At 44.5% G+C, this 20721-nt stretch overlaps 1 protein-coding gene across 2 annotated transcripts in view; it reads right to left on the bottom strand.

Moving 5' to 3' along the window:
- NOL4 (nucleolar protein 4) overlaps nt 1-20721 on the bottom strand; it is a 666365-nt gene that overhangs the window by 415704 nt on the left and 229940 nt on the right. For both annotated transcript variants that reach the window (XM_085605684.1, XM_085605683.1), the window contains exon 3: nt 1245-1394. In XM_085605684.1, coding sequence (XP_085461810.1) covers nt 1245-1394 — 150 coding nt within the window. The remainder of the gene's footprint in view (nt 1-1244; nt 1395-20721) is intronic.

Raw genomic sequence — 20721 nt, 5'->3', positions numbered from 1 at the left:
AGATGCATTAGATGAATTAGACCTGCAGGTTTAGTGAGGAGTATAGTGAATGTTAAACAACTAGGGATAATATACACACAGAACTCCTAATATTCAATGAGTTTTGTTTGAACGTATGTCATTGGAGCAGTGAGCGATTTGCAACAAAAAGCAACGTCTGCTGGGATAACTCTATTAATTGTATCACCGGGATGGCACAAAATAAAGTGGTTGAGAGATGTAAAAGCTTTACTTATCGATCTTGGATTAAGTGAAGCATGGGATGATAGATCCTCTCCTCCAAAGGCAACTCTAAAGACTTTATATTGGAATTGGGTTATGTCCCGAACATATGTTGACCAGTCATTGGGAAAACTTTCGGAGGACTTTTTGAAGTTCAAGGACCTACCCATTCGGGAACTCTATCTGGACATTATTGAGAAACCGTTTGATAGAGCCCTCTATTTCAAGTTTAGAGTTGGGACTCTCCCACTAAGAGCCTTCACAGCACGATGGAAATTTCCGGCTCAGACAACTGCCTTTTTCCCTTTTTGTATAACTAGCACTGAGACCCTAGCGCACTTTCTGTTCCAATGCCCGGAGTATGTAAAACCCAGACAAAAGTGGCTTAAAGCACTGTGTCGGCTCTTAGGTACTAGGTCACATATTGAGGCCTTGCGTATCTTAACGTCAGATTCACGCCCACTATATGTCTGTGGTTTATCTAAATTTTTATCATGGGCCTGGTATTTACGTAGCAAAAGGCTTAAATCTAATGTTTAATTGTTTTTTATTGTCAATTTGTATTAATTGCTTTTAATTTGTGTAGAATGTATGTACCCCTTCGCTAAAAACTTATGAAATTTAGTGATTGTTGTAAATCTTTTTTAAAAGAAAAAAAACTTATTTATATCCAGCTTTTATGATATGTTTTATCGAAATAAAGCCTTTTTGACTTGACTTGACTTGAACTCTATTAATTTGTTTGTTTATGTTTGAAAATGTATAAATAAAGTTATTTTGAAAAGTCTAGAAGAGCTACTATACTGCTCTCTCTTGTCCCTGCACTTCTCTCACAGCTGAATGCTGCTGGTCAGTGCACCCTGTCGAGTGACTATCACCCGAACAGAGCAATTTTCATACATACCCCACCCCAAACAACAATGACGCCACCAACCTATTGTGCGTTTCATCTCACGTGCTGGAGACTGGTCGCGGCAGACATGTTTCAGGAAGTCCCAGGGTGCCGGGTTCCTCACACTTACCGCTTTGTAGGTCCTCTTCTGGCCTGCGTGCTTCCGGATCTGTTCTCCATTCGGCCCCGTCTCCACGTGCATGGAGTAGATGATGTCAAAGAAGTCTTCCACCACAGCCACGCGCCTCAAAGACAGCTTTTCATCAATGCCCACGCCATCCTGGAAAAGCAAGACAGTGCAGGCTGAATGGACGGCCAAGCATCAAAATACAGTATAAATATGAAAAACAGGTGGGTTGAAACAGGAATCTGGCAGCGCACATTTCCAAACTTAAGGAACACATCCTAGACGGAAATACAATATATGCAGTGCCTGTGGTTTGTACTGCTGAATATCGAAACCCCCAGAATATCGGCCGACAAGAATAGCATCAACACAATATTGAGGGGCAAAATATCCGAAGGTAGGCGCCTATGAGGAAGTATACATTTATTATTCTTAATTCCACATCAACGTATATCTCGAGGATATATATATCGTCAAGGTACAAATATGTGGAATTAGGTATAAAAAATGGTACATAATTAGCTGTCAATCTCTCAGTTTCGATATATTCTGTGCCATTGATATTCTGGTTTCGATATTCAGGTTGCACACCTGTTCTGAGGTTTTATGTGATATAAGGCAAGCACAAGGGACTGCAATCCTTCTGAGGGCTTCAGGAAGTATTAATATACTAAGAGGATTTTTGCTAAAGTAGTGTAGTTTTGTCACTCAGAAATCTGCCATCCTAATTGTTGACGCATCATGCCATGAGGAGGCGTGGTTTTGTGTTTAACTTCAGAGAAGTTTTCAGGCATGGCCAAAGTGGGCTCTGGCCCAGGGCCCCAGCCTTTCAGGGGTGCCCCTGATAGAGCCAGCTCTCTTCGGCAGAGTCTTGCCCTGATGACCTTGAGTTAGGCATAAACTGATTATTTTGCAGACCGTTTTCGTTTAATTTATTTTTAATATGGGTGATGTGTAAGAGTCTATTACAAACATTTTGCAGAGAAATGTTGTGTTTATGCTTCATGCAACATCCATAAAAAAGTCTTTTTTAGATCAAAACAGGACCTCACTCACGAGAAATGACGTCACAGAGATTATCTGCAGAACTATTAGTGAGCTGCTGCTGTGTAACAATATTGAAAACACGTCACTATACCTGAATGTTAAACACATTGAGGGTTTGGTTGAGTGAGCTTTCACACCCATAGGGACCTGGTCAAAGAGGGCATGACATAGCTGAAATGGGATCCTACATTCAAAGCGGTTCCCAGACAGGGGCCCCCAAAATACATTTGGCCAGTGCCGGCTTTAGCGCTGGTGGCGCCCTGTGCGACAATGTCTGATGGCGCCCCCCCAATGACCACCTCTACCGCAGATTCCCTCACTAGCACCCTTTACCAGTGCCTCTCAAGTCTCCATAACCACTGTGTCTCAGATTTAGTTTAATAGCACCATTCATACCTGTGTAAGGTGTCTGAACACTTTACATCACACATACATTGCACAGACACAATCAATCAGGGATGTGTAAATCAGTGTATAGGAAATGTTACATCAGACAGGACTACAAGGTGTAGTGTAGGAGTGACATGTCATCTATACTGGTAGGCAATATAGTTTGCGTCCTTATTCTGGAAAAGCATAAATTTAGAATTTAAAATGTAACGTCATTGTTAGGGGTTCTTTTTAATAATAAGAATTGTTTTCTACCCAAATGAACCCTTTTTTCACAAGATTAGGATGATGAAAGATTGGGCAAAAACCATATAGCTCTAACATATACCTTGCAGTTTGCAGCAGCTATTTGATGACAGTTAATAGCTCAATGTTCTATATTAGGAGTGTGACTTATAAATGACAAGTAACAAAAGGAGCTCTCTTACAGAAGCAGTAACCCACTGACCTATTTACATTATATGCACTTTGTTATTCCTATGGTGCACACTGTTAGCAGCAGGCATTTTAACCCTCTGCACTACGTTAGTGCAGAGGGTTAAAACTTCCACTAGACAAACCTCCGGTCTCTTTTCAGGAAGACGATTAATCCCAGGAGCTATCTTGACATTTTAATTGATGCCAGATAATTGCTGAAGGCCAGGAACGCGGCAGCAGGTCCTTTAACAATGATAAGATACTTTAAAAAATGACGCCACCACCCCAAGTCAACGCCCGGTGCGGCCGCACTGATCGCACCGCCCTAGAACCTTAATATGTCTCTGTTTAAGTTGCTGACTTTAGGCATCTTATCCAGTGTCTGGCAGTTTAATTAATAGTGTGTGAGTCTGGGTAAATCACTAAACTCCCAGTGCTAGATTGACAATTGGCAACCTGTGAAGTGTAGAGACTGTCATTTGTGAGGTATAATGTGAGTGCGTAACACCAAATGTGCACAAAAACTCACTTAAAAGTATGGATCTTGGACTGTCTTTACTTCACAGTACTGAAGATATAGGTGGGAACCGATATAAGCAGCACCTTCTCTTTCTCGCCCTTACAATCGCCAAAAGGGATATTGCTCAGTTATGGAAGGGTACTTCTCCACCGACAATAGGAAAGTGGCAAGGATAATTAGACAATTGTATGGGTGCAGAGATGGCGGTTTTTCAAGCGAGGGGCTGCCCCCAAAAACATAGAAAAATTTGGTCTTGGTGGTCCACATACCGGGGCATTGATCTACCCCATCTCCCATCACAATCCCCATTACAATAGCCCCATGGGAGGTTTGCAGACCATAATGTACAATGTATTGTTTCATCTCTTTGGGTATGCAGGGGTATTGAAATTTGCATGCCAATGTAGGTGGGATGGGAAAGTCTACGCATCGTTTTCAGTGTTTGTTTGTTTGTTATGTATACAAATTGTACCCATTGATATTTCCACGTCTGATAACCATTTTATTATATTGTCTTCATGTGGATTATGTCGGGCTTTGCCCACGTGGTACTCTCAAAATCCAATAAAATTATGTTAAAAAAAAAGTATGGATCTTGTAGTGTCCCAAAATGTTCCAGTAATGTGCAGTGCTCTGCTGCTATCCAGCTACGTTCGTGCTGTGCAAATGCATGGGATACCCAAGGCACTTCTTACTGCTTCTCACTTCCAAGTCTCAAGATTGGGTGGAGATTTGACCCTTCTTTCTTCTTCGATGAATCATTCTGCTTGGCAGTCCTCTTCCCTTCCATGCTTCCCCATTACCATCTTCTCCTGCACTGCTTAAAAACCTAGATTTGCCCGATATAAATACCCGCTACAGTGCATGTCCAGAGACCTTCAAGGCACAACTCTTTGTCTACATTGCTATGCCTGCTGCCCCTGGTCCCTGAATATGTTAAGCACTGCCCTGACCGGATTGGTGTGCAGCAGTTGCATGCAACACCTCTGCTTCCAGTGTTATGTCATAGTGTGAGTGCATTTATCAAAACCACATAAAGAGAGAGAAGGAGGTTAGGCCACCGTACGCCCCTCCGGAGAATAAATCAAATCACATAAACGGGTACGGTAGCATCAATGAAAGCGAAAGAGAAACACAAACTCTATCTTGTTACCTAACAATTCTAGGAACAGATAGGAAATCAACGTTTTGGGACTTCTGCCGCACTTATGAGAAAGGTCATCCTTTATGGAAGAGGAAACCTCAAACACATAATAGTTTCATGCTTCATCATCATCATCATCATCCTCTCCCCACCCCGATAGGTAGGTACCACCAGGCGGACTCAACCTCCTCGAAGACCTAAGTGGAAGGAGGGAGTTCTTGAATAAGACTAACTGGACACAGACAGGATCCAGATTGATGCTCCCGTACCCGTTTATGTGGTTTGATGTGAGTGCATTGAATCATCTAACCCTGGGCACCCAAGCGGAGAAAGAAGAGGAAGAGGATGTTGCACTGAGGTGTAAAGATATAAACAAATGTCAATGCATCCATAAAATGCTACAAAGCATTGCTATGATTCTGATGTGCGCCCCTTAAAGTCAAAAAATCTAAATGTCATACTGCACTTTGGGTAACCATACTCCCAGGGGAGTGTGAACTTTACCACATGCTTTCTGTTAGTCCATTTCTCAAAGAGGTGAGACATCGACGAAGCTCTCACTCTAAACCTTCAGTAGTTTGCATTTAATGTTAGCTCACATGCTATACTGCTTGCCAGTGTTGACCAATCCGAGGAATTGGGCGTCAAAGACCATCAACACCACTCAATTTCCACTGGCACACAAATGCCAAGCTGTCATAGTGTGCATCGAGCGAACACATCAGCCAAACTATAACTTACATATGAAATTGCGATGACTCACTGTAGGTGCAGACTGATGTCAAGATTATAGCTATTCAAGTGCAGATAACTAGCGCTGCAGTATTATGACGACAACCATATAGAATAGGTACATTTCAGCACATATATCTGAAACAGAGTTGCCTTTTGTTTGAGGTAGTCAAAGTCCAAAAAGGATCACACTGCTTCCAAATGTGGTTCTCATCACCCTCCTATGATTATGTTTTGTGGGCAGGATATCACTGGACCATGATGCTGTTCCCTCACAACCATGTGATTTAACCAAGCTCACAACTGACAAAAACATCAATTCTGCACAATCTTTCAGAAACCTAAATGTTCATATAGAATGAGGCACTTTACAAACCTAGTGAGTTCCAATAAAACAATTAGAACTCATAATAAACTGTGTAGAAGGGTGGTTAGATTAGGTTATGGACATGGAACCCCTTGGCCTTCAGTCTGCTGTTTGTTGTGGTCTCACCAGTGTTCATGCAGAGCCTAATTAGTTTATTGTGTTGCTAAGTCCACAAGACCTTTAGCCCTGGATACTGTGTCTCACTCCGATGTAATCTGGGAGGCCATCTTATCATTATTCACTCTTCTTTGCCATGGCAGGTTGGCTGTAAAAGGTGAATCTAGATTTTACAACTTCAGGCATAGCAATCATGCCATTGCTTAGCATCATAACTTTTCTTTACAATTAGAGTGACCACCTCACTCCAAGTAACTACTGACACTGTCTCCCGTCCAGACATTTCATCTACAGATCACTGTATTCATGTGTGCTAGTTTAATTATTTAAATCGAAGTAAAACAAGACTACAACACCCAGAATGCATTTTGTGATCACACAAATTTAGGACTGTGGCGAATGTTCCCAGAGGCCTGGACAAAGAAGGTCACCCTATTTACAATGTAATTTCCTCTGAGCTGATGGTTCTGTTTACTTCCCTAATTTGATCACAGTAACATATTTGACAGTTGTACAAGGGAATAGTATAGGGCTGTGGAATTACTCCAAGACCCTTCTCCGTGTAGAGGTCCCAGATAAGGATTCACATTCTAACAAAATCAGTAACTGTAATGCCTTTAACAACAAGGCAACTTACTCAATAATGCGCTCCTTGGGTTGAGAAAGATGATCCTAGATTCTTAATTATTACCATTGTCCCCCCAGGGTTAGGTCAGTACACTACTGTGAAAAGCAGTCTCTTTCAGTGGTGGAGCGCAGACTGACCGGCCACTCCAGTAGCTGAACCCGAAGCACAGCAGGCCGATGCTGATTCAACTCCGACCCGCCCTCCCTCCCCGAGCACAACAAATGCCACATAGGGGATTTTGTAGGGTAGGAGGTGCGATTCATCAATAAATAGCGTACCACAATTACTGTTGTTTTTCTGGCATTGTACGTAGCTGCATTTAAGTTACTTGGCAGAGGGGAATAGAGAGTGGAGGCAGAGGGCAGAACATGTACACCCAGTTGATGGCAAGAAGAAAGTGAGACTGATCAGCTTGCTGATGATGGTACCTAGTTAAGTTAACTACCAATTGGTTAAATCCCCTTGATATAATAATTGATGGGAAGAAAAAGGTGGGAAAATGGGCCCAACATGTTCACAGTAGGCCATGAGTTCCATGACAGCTAGCAGTATTATGGAATTCCAGTGTCTATGTGGTGTTCAGGAGGGTCAAGTGTGAGCAGAGCCCATGTAACTGAATCACACATGTGCTTCTTGATGTGACTGCCACCTTGGTGGCAAGTGCAAAACAGACAAACATTAATCAAGACTTTCCCTGCCCGGTTTTAGGGCGTGTTCTCATGGCTGCCCAACACAAGGGACTGATGGCCGCCATATTTAAGCTGAGTACGGTATAGCATTTTTAAGGACTATATGCACTCCCATTGCATGCATCATGTCATTACGTATATGTTTGTGTGATGAATTATGATTTGGTGACATGACCTAGGAGTCAAGCCATGAATGGTGGCTACAGGGTTCCAGGGAACCCACATTCTATGGCTGACACTCACACTAGAGCTGCCTGATCAGTTTACTGAATCCCATCTGAATGGGATACTGGAGTTGGTCAGTTCTGCCAGGCATCCCCATGCTTCACTGTACTTGCCATAGTTCTGTAAAATGCATGTTCATCTTGAACATGAATTTGTTTAACATCACATAACATAACATCAGTTCATGGTTTGGAGAACATTGGCCACGGAGGACAAAACCCAGGCATGAATTAAAGCAAGTGTGCATGTATGTCTGTGTGTGCTTGTGTGTGTTTGTGCACATGTGAGACAGCAGCTTATTGCTACTGGCATCTGTTTCTCTTAAGTCTTTGAGTGCAACAGGCATGTGTTTGTGCCCTCTATCACGCAACAAATGCATTCCAAAGCAGCCACAATGCTGGTTGGGCACAGACCTGCGTGGGCCAAGACAAAGGCTAGCTCACCGGAACAGCCACAGCCAGGATCTGCTGACATAGGACTAGTTAGGGGCCTCAGGTCTCCTTGATAAAGGCTAACTCTTGAACCCTGGTGTCCCTGCCCCCCCCAGATTCCCAAACTCTATGGAAATTAGCAAGCACCACACAACTAGCTATTTCACATTACGTTTCTCTCCAATTCTGAGCCCTTTAGATACAGTTTTCAACCAAAGAGAGGAAGCAGGAAGGCCTGCCTGGGCCTTCAGGTAAATAAATGTATTTTAAAAAGTATTGCATAAAGGCCAGCCGTTCCTAGCCATGCTCCAGAACAGAGTACTGACAGCACACCAGCAAAGGGACAGCGAATAAGTAGACTGTCACCTTGGTAGAGTCAGAAGCAATAGGTCAAACACTCACTTGTCACAGACAGCAGAACCATCACATGCTCAGCTCTCTGATCCCGTGCTCTTTGTAGAACTATCCCTCACCTGTCACTGACAGCAGCAGTAGAGCCATGATTGAAATTTGCGTCGCCAGGATGGGGCCCCCTCACTAATTCACACTCAATCGCAGTTGCTCACAAACACACTTACACACACACACAGGCTCACAATCAAACAGAGCAGCAACACTGGATTTGGGTTTACTTACCTTGCTTCCTCTGCTTGCAGCTCCTCCATGACAGCAACAGGACAGAAATCCAGTGTTTGACACAGGAGTCAGAAAGACATGATTCCTACTCAGGGAAGAGGAACCAGACAGAGCTGCAGGGCCATAATTAACAAGGGGAAGCTCTACATCAAGCAATGTACCAGCTGAAATCCCACCTCCAACAGAAGCGGGACAAGGCTTGACATTCCTGCCTTGCTGCTCCACAGGGACTCCCCTTGCGCACAGGGATGAGCTGATTAGTGCCCAATTTGAGCAGATAAAATGTGCTGCTGGAGGCATATGCAGTATGTCTGCTAAATAATAAGGATTGTGCCTCTGTGAGAAGTCTGTGGTGGAATTACACTCCTCGCACATGCAAATCCAGACATCCATTGTGAGTGTTGTCTTCTTAATCAGCACTGTAGGAAGCTGGCTCTGAATATGATATTGTCACTAGTGGTAATACCGTGCACAGAATCCAGGGGTTCTGCAAAAGTGTGCAGGGCTCAATGTAAAACCCAAAGTGCTCTATTAGTGGTAGGCTGGGTGAGCAGCCTTAGGCCTAACACAGAGGAGTATACAACATTTTTTGCACAACACTGCATAACAGTGATAAATAATGGGCATCTGACTCAATAAGGAGATCCATACCAATTTTAGAAAAATATACTTTGTATTTTATTTTAGGACCAAGGTCTTTGTAATCAGGTAAGTATGTTTTTAATTAAAAATACTTTCACTTTGAAAAATCGACACTTTGAAACTTTTCAATGCAGTCCAATGTTATCCTATAGGGAAAACAATATTGCGGTAAAACATGTAGGTATTAAACTTACAATCCAAGTCTTCGGGGTCATGAGTCAGTAAGGGCCAGGGGTCAGGTAAGTACCAAAATTGAACCACCAGCAGCACAGGGGCGGCTGGATGCAGAGGTCAAATTATGAGTTCGATACAATGCTTTCCAATGGAGACAGGGAGTGCCGTGAGCCACACTGTCTGCAGGTAAGTAGATCGGTTGCAGGGGCCAAGGTTTTGAGGTTTGGTTAAGCACAGGGGGATGCAAAGCTGCAGAAACATACACCCCCAGCGGCACAGGGGTGGCCAGCCGGCTCCAGGATGCAAATTCAATGTCGGGTGCCCAATGCTTTTCAATAGGGATTCTTCTTCTGGCAAAGAGCCTTCAGCATGGCACTGGGGGAAGACCAATGACCGCAGAGGTAAGTTGGGATATAGGGGTCATAGGGGCACCATCGGTTCAGCTCACCAAGTCCCAGGGGCTTCAGATGCAGGGGTGCCTTCTGACGTTGGATTCTTCTTATCGTAGCCGGTTGCGGTCGGGGTGAGCTTCTGGATTCACACTGCAGGAGCCGTGGTGGAGGGCAGGGGAGGTCAGCCAACACTGGAAATGAGGTCAGGATCGCTGGGGAGACTTCACTGCACGGGTGAGCATCTCGGACTCGGGCCATGGGCGTCGGATGCATCATTGTGCTGTGGAGCTCGAGTTGTCGAGTTCCAAGCCCATGTACTTTCAATGGCTTCCCTGGCACATATTACGGAAATGGCCCCCAATATTGTAGGGAAATATCTGCTCATGCAGTTATGCCCTCACAGTAATAATAGTGCGCCCTGCCTCAAGGCTGTGAGGCCTGCCAGAGGGGTGACTAACCAATGCCTACAGACAGAGGCAGTGCTGGTTGGCATGGTACCCAGGGAGGGTGCCATGTCCAGTTTGCTGTTTTCTCTCTCACAGGGGCATGCAGGCTGCAAGGCAAAGGCATGGTCCCAGAGGATCCTCTTCAGCTTCCAGGCCTAGGTCCCCCAGGGTACCATTTACTAGGGACTTACAGGGGATAGAAGTACCAATTGGGGTTTGTTTTAGGGAAGAAGCACTGGCACATGGGACCTTATTGGCAAGAACCAGGGCTGGACTGGCCGTAGCGGGCATCAGGTGTTTCCCTGGGAGATGGGAAGAGTGGGGGCTGATTTTGCAGTTGTGGGGGCTAACTTGGTGACTGGGGGCCGGTTTTGCAGCGGTGCTGCTATATCGGCCCCCAGTAGCAGAAGCAGTAGGGGGGCTGGCCTGTCAACATTGACAGGGCTGCTTTATGTTACCAGTCTGGCCCTAGCAGGAACACTGTCACTAAATTTCAAACCACATCAAAAAAGTAAAAAGTGGGGGGCTAACCATACACAAGAGGCACTTTCTCACAAGCACTTTGCAGATGGATCATCACTCATCCCCCTCAGAACCTTCCTACTCCTGTCCTCATGAGCCTGGAGAGTGCTGCCCTGCACACAGGTAATGTTCACGAAAACACATGATGTTTTCGTGAACACTGCTAAATAAAATTAATAGTAGGGTAGTAATGAGGGCATTGAGAGCTATAGCATCACACAGGGCGCAGCTGGACCCCAGAGCCACGAATTTCAGCACAGGAAGGCTGTCCTGCCACGCTCACACTTTTTCTTTGCAGTCATATCTGAGGTAGACACTTTGCAATGTATGCAATATCTGCAAGCAAATGTTTGATTTACTCTGTGTGTTTCCATACTTAACTTAAACATCATATGCATTTACCTGTCACTATAATGCAGTAAATATTTCAGGCAATGCATGTACATATATCTGACATTTTATTGTGCATTTTACATCTGAGTTTGAGGGAATTCTGCTGCTGGTATGTAGTGTGGTGTTACTTAGAAGAGGTAACAGTAGTGTGGGGGCAGATATTGATCTCTTGCTGGTGAAGTTGCACATGCTGCTAGGGGTTCCACGAGGACCGCAGCCAGCGTCACTTTGTTTCATACATCCTGTACACACAGGAGCAGTCCTTAATTTGCAAAAACCACAGTGCAATGGCCGAAGGTATTTCACAGGAGTCCACTGCAGCGGGTACCACCCACAGCTTCTGCCACTGCTTCCAAATGCCACTGAGTGTTACCTACTAGCAAACAGGCTCAATTAAGTGTGACATTTTGGACTAGTCAGGTCATCTCAATCCATGGGCATTGCTTTGAAGTGCTCATTTTATCTTTTTTTTAAAAGTATATTACACGCATCACTGATAGAAAATCAGAGGCCTCATGTGGTGGACTCTCATAAATATTATGTGCTGGTGTTTAGAAATAAGAGCCCTGGCAAATACTGGCACAAATTAAGCACCGCACTGGAGGTACTTTTCCATAGTGGTCAGCCTCCGTGTAGACGGTCTTCATGTGGAAAGCAGAAAGGTGATGCACCTTATAACTGTGTCCTACAGAGTGGAATACCCAGCTCCCCAAGTCTACTGAATGGGCAATAGGTTGCTAAAACTGATCGCAATCAAACGCCTACAGTTTAAACTGAGACCTTTACAGAGTTTATCGATGCTTTCAAAAGCAGTCCACCAATTGTCTAAGTATGTTGCAGCAGCCAAGATTACCCAGGCAACAAATGTGGCGATTTGCTGCAGTTTATTTGGTGATTGCACGTCTGAACTGCAACAATATAACAGAGCAACTATGACATTTCATAGTCAGGCCTTCCCTGGAAAACAGTAAACACCAAGGTGCCTCATGCAAGAAGCCAGGCATGAGCTGGTTGGAAGGTTGGGGGACAGCAACACAGATCTGTAAGCACAGGGAGCCTGAGGGAGAGCTAAGGGTGAAAACATAAATGTAAGGGCTGACTGAAGGTAATAGGGAGTGAAGGGCTGAGGAGAGGGAAAGAGAGAGACAGCACAGGGACAAAGATGGGGCTACTATGTCATTGGGAGGGGAAAAGAAGCAATTACAGCAGTGTGTAGGAAAAGAAGAGAAAAAGGGGTAAAGGATGGAAAAGGTGGGATAAGAGCAGAAAGAACGAAAAACCCAAGGAAAGGAAGGGAGTGAAGTAAGAGAAATAACTGACAGCAATAGGATGAAATAATAGAAAAAGTGTAGGAAAGTAAAGGGAATTTGTGGGTTGACGGGAGGAGAATGGTGGAGAGGAATAGCAGAAATTAAATTGAAGCAAAGAGCAGAGATGAAGAAGTAAATATAAAGGGAAGACAAATAAGTGAGGAAAGACACTGGAAGAGAGTGAGGGAGCAAGGAAGGGCTTTGTTTTGAAGCATATAGAAAGAAAGGGCCGAGGAGATAATGAGAGGCAGGGAAATAAAAGTAGATTGAAGGGGCTGTGGAAGAAAATAATTACTTTTGAAGGAGAAGAAGAAACAGAAAAAATATTTCAAGTAAAAAATGCTAGACATAGAGTCAAGGCCTAACATTGCACATTCCACCAATGATGGTTTACTTGCAGCAAAATGAAAGCGACTCCGCCAAAAAATAGGGAGTAGGTTTACCAACACCTGCATCGGCGCTCAAGCAGCACAATGCAATGTTGCACTGCTTGCAGGCCTTTATAGTGTGGTAAATAGGTGCTATGTGTTGTGTCCCTTTTGGAGCAGAAAACTATGCTGTGAAAGCTGGGGTCTAGTGCTACAGTTCAATGGAAGATTATGGTGCATAACACTGCCTGATTTTGGGACGGCTGGAGTCTGCCGTGACAGTCTAATGGAAGATTATGGCACAGTAACCTGCCTGATTTCCTCAAGACTTTCCAAAAAGGTATTATGGTGCAATAAAATGTTTGACTGTGAGATGATTGAGTGTTTGAGCGTGTTAAATCTGTCAGCCTGTTGGGGGGGGGGGGGTTCTTCCCCAAAACCTTTTGCCTTACTCCTCCAATGTTGCTGATCTCATTTTTGTTGGCCTTAGGACTCTGTGCACTTTACCACTGCAAACCAGTGCCAAAGTGCTCATTCCCTTACACCCAATAGGCACATGTAGATTACTTATAAGGTCCTAGTACAATGGTAATACATCTACCCAGGGTCTGTAAATTAAGTACTACTAGTGGGCCCGCAGCACTGATTGTGCCACCCATTTTAGTAGCCCAGTAACATGTCTCAGGACTGCCATTGTAGCCTGTATGTGCAGTTTAAAGTCCCATTTTGACCTGGCAAAATAAACCTGTTGTCAGGCCTAAACCTTCCTTTTTAATACATATAAGTCATTCTAGGGTAGGCCCTAAACAGCCCGTAGGGCAGGGTGCAGTGTATTCGAACAGTTGGGCATGTACTTTTAACTTTTACATGTCTTGGAAGTGAAAAACTCTTAAATTCGTTTTTCACTACTGCAAGGCCTGCCTTTCCCATAGGATAACATTGGGTTAACGTATTATATCTAATATAAATTGTAATTTAAAATCTTCTTTAATGGTAAAGTCGGATTTTAAGTCACAATTCTAAAAATGCCACTTTTAGAAAGTGCCAATTTCTTTTGTTCCATCCATTTGGCGCCTGAAGTCTGTGTCCTTGGTCACATGACTAGGTGTAGCTGTCAGTTAGTCTATGTGTATTGCTCCCAGACAGTGAGACAAAGGTGTTGTCAGGATGGGCCATCTCCGACTTGATGCGGAGGAGGAGTTGCCACCTACCACATTTGTACATCACAAAGGCTATTTTGTCTTTTGTAACCTCTGACATGCTGGTGCTAGGACAGGGAGGCAGGAAATTCCAAACACCTCTAGGGGTGGAAAACTCCACAACTTTCTCATATTTCAAAATGGGCACAAGGTATAAATAATGGACCCTCAGACCCAACTTTTCAGTACATCTCTGGACCTGTGGAAGACTCAGAAGCATTGCCGTACTACTCTGCAAGGACTGCTACTCTGCTGTTCTGCTGCCTGAGTGAAAAGGACTAGACCTGCATCTTGATCCCAGAACCACCATAGTCACTCCAAGGGCTATTTGGCTGGCCTCCTGATGGGAGCTTCAGGGACAGAAAAGGCTCCAGACACTTTAAACTTAGCACCAGGAATATGTCTGCTGTTAGTTCTACCCCCAAGTTGAGCCACACAGACTCTGGACCCTTGGAAGTGGGGCTCTGCTGCACAGCTGTGGTCCTGTGGGCAGAACTGCTGCAGCGCAACACATCTCCAATGCCAGATCTCTCATCACAGCCCAAAGCTTCCTCGGAACCGTCGCTGCGTGATGCATCCGCGACACAGGACTTCGCATTGCAAGCCTCTCGTTGATGACATCCTAGACGATGACGCAGGACTTCACATCACAGCCCTCAGCTTCCCCTGAACCACCGCTGCATTACGTATCCTCAACGCAGGACCTTGCATTGCAAGCCTCTCATCAATGGCATCCTCAATGATGATGCAGCACCCCACATCGCTGCACCACAGCCTCCTCGGAACTGCTGCTACGCAATGCACCCCTACGGGGATCTCAAATGCTCTGCAAACCAGGATGTGAAGTATTTTGTTCAGCGGGCCTAACTTGGTTCTTGTATCTGTCTCACACTCCATCGTGGTGAGCCTGAACTTGTATCTTTGTCACAGTATGGTGCAACCAGATAACCATAGTTGCCGCTTTGTGCTTTTAGGCACTATTTACATTTAAAGTTTAAAATTGCATATCGCCAGTTCTACAGATTTGACTTTTGTTGTTTGGGACTCAAATAATTAATTACATTTAACTCTATTTGTCTAAATTGGTGTAGAGTTTTTGTTGTGTTGTGTTTTCTTTTTATTACTGTTTGAAGTGCTACATAAATACTTTACACATTGCCTCAAAATTAAGCTTGACTGCTATTGTGCCAAGCTACCAGAATATCAAGCACAAGTTAATTTGGGGTTTGCTTGTATTTCACCCTACCAGAGATTGTGGTTGCTGCTTTAGTAGGGCCCCCCCCCTCAACCAATATCCCAATTTCCAACAGAGTGTGACAGTGTAATGGGCATTATGGAATCATAAACTGGCACATGCATCAAAGCTTTTTGCGATCGCAAATGGTGCGATTCGCACAAATCGCCCGTTTGTGATTGCAAAATTAGCTTTTGCGATGCATCAAGGGTCAAGGCCCTCACAATTTGAGAATTCGCAATTAATTGCGAGTTCTCAAATTGCGATTGCATTTAAGGAATCGCATTTTGCGATTCCTTAAATGCAATGCAAGAACAACTTTGAAGTAGCGATTTTGCTACTAGGGGGCGCAAATTACCATGAAGTTGATCTTCATGGTAATTTGCAAAAACTCTGAAAAATGTACTAACGTGCATTTTTCAAAGTTGTAGGTTACACACACACATGTCCTTGGGACATGTATGTGCCCAACATTTGTGCACAGATCAATTTCAGGGGTGCAACAGGGTGTCCTTTTGACACCCTTGCACCCTTGAAATTGCATGAGCAATTTGCGAGTACCAATTGCGAGTCCTTAATTGCAAATCCTTAATATTCGCAATTAAGGTCTCGCAAAATCCTAGCTTGATGCATGTGCCTGTTGGTGCCTATCTTTATGTAACTGGGGGTCTGATGTAAGATATAGATTTTAAACATGGATTTTGACACTTGCATGTCATTTTTACAACCATCTGTTGGCTTGCATATGTTATATCAGTTTGTTATTTTGTATAATTCAAATAATTGTATGTATTTTAGTGAGACTGTTAGTGCATTTTCTATTAATTTCATATGTACTAGAGATATTTTTATTTCATTTCTTTGGTTCACCACCTTCTTTATCACTGCTCATTATGTTGTTTATTATAAAGAAACTAATTGTCATGATTATGTTGCAACAATAACTAAGTCAAGGCTTCAGAGGTGCCCTTTGTCACTTCCTGTGGTGTCGTGAATAATAATGTTAATTTGTTTCTGTCAAGTTAGGCCCTTGTACACCTGGGGCTTTAGGTTGTTGGTTACCAGTCTGGTAATCCCAAACAGTTGTTCAAATTCGAATAGGAAGTCTAAAAGTAGACCACCTCTTTTAGGATATATCGAGGGAAGAGGCACTGACCTGATCACGCTCCACTACAAAACACCGGTGTACCAAGCCCAGAAAATTGAGCTATCAGGGGGAAGCAGACCAGCCAGAAGTGCCAAAGAGCTGCTGTTGAAACCACCCATCTTTCGGAAGAAGAAAACGTATGACAGAGCTTTCTCCGGCGCAGCCCCCAGAATCTGGAACTCTCTACCTCCAAACATTAGAAAAATTCCAAATACAGCAAAATTCAAGAGGGAGGCGAAGATCTTCCTAATGAGCAAGTTCCTTCCGTAGGCAAGACTGCTCATCACCAACACCTGATATAGGAGCTACCGACACAGAACAACAATGTATGTAGAGATAAGGTCACCAATTTGCCGAGAATAGGTTCTACGAAACAGTACTATTCGGGACTTGCTTTCAGGTAGAAAGTCACGATAAAAGACACATCGGAACCATTAATACTGGAAAACTGTTACACCTTCTACACTAGTTAGCTTTCAAAAATTGCTATCTGAACACAAGAAGAAAGACTTGTGCAGGAACCTCTGACTGATAAGACACTCCTGCTATCAAAACTGTACATAGATGTTATTGCTTCTTTACTAGATGTTCGCAGTCCTACCTCATGTAACTGTGAAGCGCTCTGATACCCAAGGGTCATGTTCGCGCTATATAAAACTCTATAAATAAAATAAATAAAATAAAATAAATCTTATGTTAGACTTGGGAATACTTGTTATGTTACCATCTTTCCTATAGCAAATTTCTACCATTTGTATGATTGTTCTGATCCAAATGTAAGGTTTGTATGTTGTACTCTCACATGAAGTAGACGCTGTCAGCCATGTAAGATCTTTTAGTACCTTTATTCCAGTTGTACAGCAAGTAGGTTCACAGGTACATCAAACAGGTAGAACAAGTAACTGGATAAGGTAAGTAGGGTAGCCCAGTGGTCAGTCCTTGGTACAATGTCACAGCAAACACCTTTGATGTATCAAACCCCCTTGGTGGTATCTAACCCCACCAGGAGCAGCCTGCCTGCTGCTCAGCCCATCTGTAACTGTCAAACCTCTCCCAGTCAGACTCCCAACGTTCTATGCATCACAGCATTCTCAACATTCTACTCCAAACACACACTGTGGCTGATCAGCAGGTGAACTGGTAAACTGCAAGATATGAAAATACTATGCAGGGCATAACATTGTAGCCAGTACCCTATCCAAAGCCTGAGACAGTATTCCCCATAAAACAGATTTGTGATGAACTGTGCCTTAAAATGCACTTATCTTTGGTGTTGGATACTAAACAGGGTCCCAAATTGTCAAAACGACCTGTTTCAATCCAAAAGCCATCTGTGCACCATTAACAAATGTCTCCATTGGAAGATCCCTCATTTGTGAGTATCCAAAAAAGTCAATGGCAATGGGAAAGAAAAAATATAGTTTCCCCTACGTTCTTTGCAATTGAACCCCAGCATTTCCTGAGTTGAGATGAGGCACACAGGGCAGCTTTAGAGGACTTCATCCACCAGAGCTTACAGACTTGCACCCGTCAAAGACAATACATTCACTTATCTCACACAACCTGCTTGTTTGTTTGTTTGCGGTGTGGGGAGGGAAAACATCTGCCCAGACTACTCTTCCCTCCACATCTCAGAATCTGTATTTATCTATCAAGGGTTTCTCTGTCACTATCTCTCTCCCACACACACATGTATATTCACAAGGTTCACAACTGCCCACTGCCGATGGCCCCACCCGTTTTATCTATGACCCCCCTTTTGCGCACTCTTAAAAACCCCTTCTAGAGACACATCTGATGGTTGAGCCACTAATTTAGCCCAATATGGATGCATGTCCATCCACTGGAATAACTGCCTGTAGGAAAGTAGGATGTGCTTCTTATGGTTACCCCCACTTTTTGCTTGATGTTGCACTGTTTTTGACTAGTCTGACTGGGATCCTGCTAATCAGGACCCCAATCTATCTGCTGTTTCCTTTAAATTGTTATACATGTACTTTGGTACACTCCAGATTGGATACTGGGGTAACCTTATAAGTCCCTAGTATATGGTACCCATGTACCCAGGGCATAGGTACCCCAGAGGCCTCCCATGGGCTGAAGCATGTATTATGTCACCCAAGAGAGGCCATGCAAAAATGAAACTACAGGTCTGCTACTGCAACCTGTGTATGCGGGTGCTTGCACCACTTACTTTAGATATAGGGTCACTATATCTACATGTCACTACACTTAAAACTTATAAGTCACCCCTATAGCAGACCTTATCAATCCTGAAGGCAGGGTGCTGGGTTTTAAGTGAAAGGGTGCCCCTGCATGTGCAGAGCCCCTCTGCAGCCTTCGGAGACTATTCTCCCAGGTTGTCTGTGACTCAGCCGGACATATAGGTAGAGGAGATTATAACCTCGCGGTAAATGCTATCTCAAAAACGGCTGCATAGAAACATATCATGTTTGGTATCAAACACCTTGGAATCATACCTCCACACCGGTAACCGGTGACCACCTCCCACACAGGATTTAGTGTATTGGTGCTGGGTGGGTGCACTCTGAGAGTGCCTGAAAGTCTGCACCTGGGGCACATTTGGTGTCCCTGTGCATAGTCCAGCTCAAACCAGTTCTGGGAGCCATTGGCTTCTGCTCTGGTGCGAATCTGGACAAAGGACATGGGAGTAACCTCCCCTATGTCCTGCCCCTCCCCTAGGAGGGTCCCATGAATAAGTCCAACCCTCTCCTGTGGGTACAAAAGGGCTTACCTGACTGTAGCTCTTTAGATTTTACTTGGACAAGATTCTACAAGAAGAATCCACTGACCTTCGACTGTCTGGACACTCTGGACTTCACTGGACTTCGACTGGGCCCGACTTCATCCCCCTCTCTATCCAAAGCTTTGTCTGTGCCCTCGTTCCATGCAGGACCAGTGGTGCACTAAGGACAACTGAAGAATCTCCCTTGGGGTGAAGGAGTCACTCCCTGCATTCGTAGGCACCTCAACGCAACTGACTTGTCTGCTGCTCCTGAGCTCCTGTGGACTCTGAAGATTCCAGCAACACAGGAGGTGGGATACGAAGGTCCCTGAGGTTGATCTGCCCTCTCAGGAAGTTTGAGGCTAGTATCCCTCGTGGGGACTGCATAACCTGAACCCCTGTGCACTGCGTCTATTTGCAGTTGCATATGCTTGTTAGCAATTCCCAAGCTTGTGCATTGGACTTCGTGTAGTCCAGACCCTGAGCAGTATTTACACCAAAGAACTCCGGCTTCCTCACATTGAGTGCTCTGTGGGCTGGTACTAGACAATCTTGCTCGAGGTCCCCTCGCGTCTCCTAGTCATTCGCCTGTGGGTCCTCCTGAAGGTCATCTTGATTTCTGTTGGGCTTCTCTGGTTGCTCCAGGCGTGCCCTGACTCCCCATTGCTTGGTGAGTCCCCTGGACCTTGCTGGTCCACACCGTAACCTTCTTGACCTTCCTGTGTGGGTTGCTTTTGCCAAGGCTTGTTGGTGATCTGGCCGGATACCGACCCCTCAGCACTCAACATCCTTTATGGTACAGCTCGCAACTGGCAACTGGTCATCATCAACGTTTCCTGGTCCTTGTGGCTGCAGAGTCAAGCATCCCTTCTTTGCACCAGAAGCACTCGACATCGGTGGGCATTCGTCTACCGAGCCCCTGGTCTCTCTGAAGTGACCCAGACTCTGTCCCTCTGCTTTCAGGTACCTTCCTTCTAGAATCCAGGCTTGGATTCCACCGGACCCTTTTCACCTTCACGGCAGCAGCACTTCTTTGAAGCCTTCCATAGAGAATGACAGCGGTTTCCAGCGCCACTTCAGCCCTATGCACCCGGCTCCTCTGGGATAGGTAACTCTGGTACTATGGTATCCACGGGTGGGGTGGCTCTCCAACCTCTTATGTTCTGAAGGGTTACCTTGAAGTCCTCCTAGAAGGGTCCTTAAACTGTAAAATTGCAACTGCAACTTCCCCCTAGGATTGTACGGAGCCCGCGGTCGTGTTAGCACACTGCACCCGTCCTCCATGGGGTACCTAGCTACTCACCTTGATTGGTTCCTTGGGGTCCCAGCGATTCTACGTGCTCCAGACATTGTCTTGACCTGAGTCTTGGTTGTTATACCACTATTTTAGTATATGGTTTGGTCTCCCCCTGGAGCCCACTGTGTATTGTGCTAGCTACAACTGTTATATTTACCTTCTATTGGGTGCTTTGTGTTCTATCCTCATGTAAAGGATACTAGAGAGTGTTATATTAATAAATAATTTTTTTTATATAACTACTGTGTGGTTCTCCTTTCATTTAAT

Source organism: Triturus cristatus, chromosome 5_1 (genome assembly GCF_964204655.1).
Source record: "Triturus cristatus chromosome 5_1, aTriCri1.1, whole genome shotgun sequence".
NCBI classification, from domain to species: Eukaryota; Metazoa; Chordata; class Amphibia; order Caudata; family Salamandridae; genus Triturus; species Triturus cristatus.
This window is presented reverse-complemented; position numbering and strand designations above follow the sequence as displayed.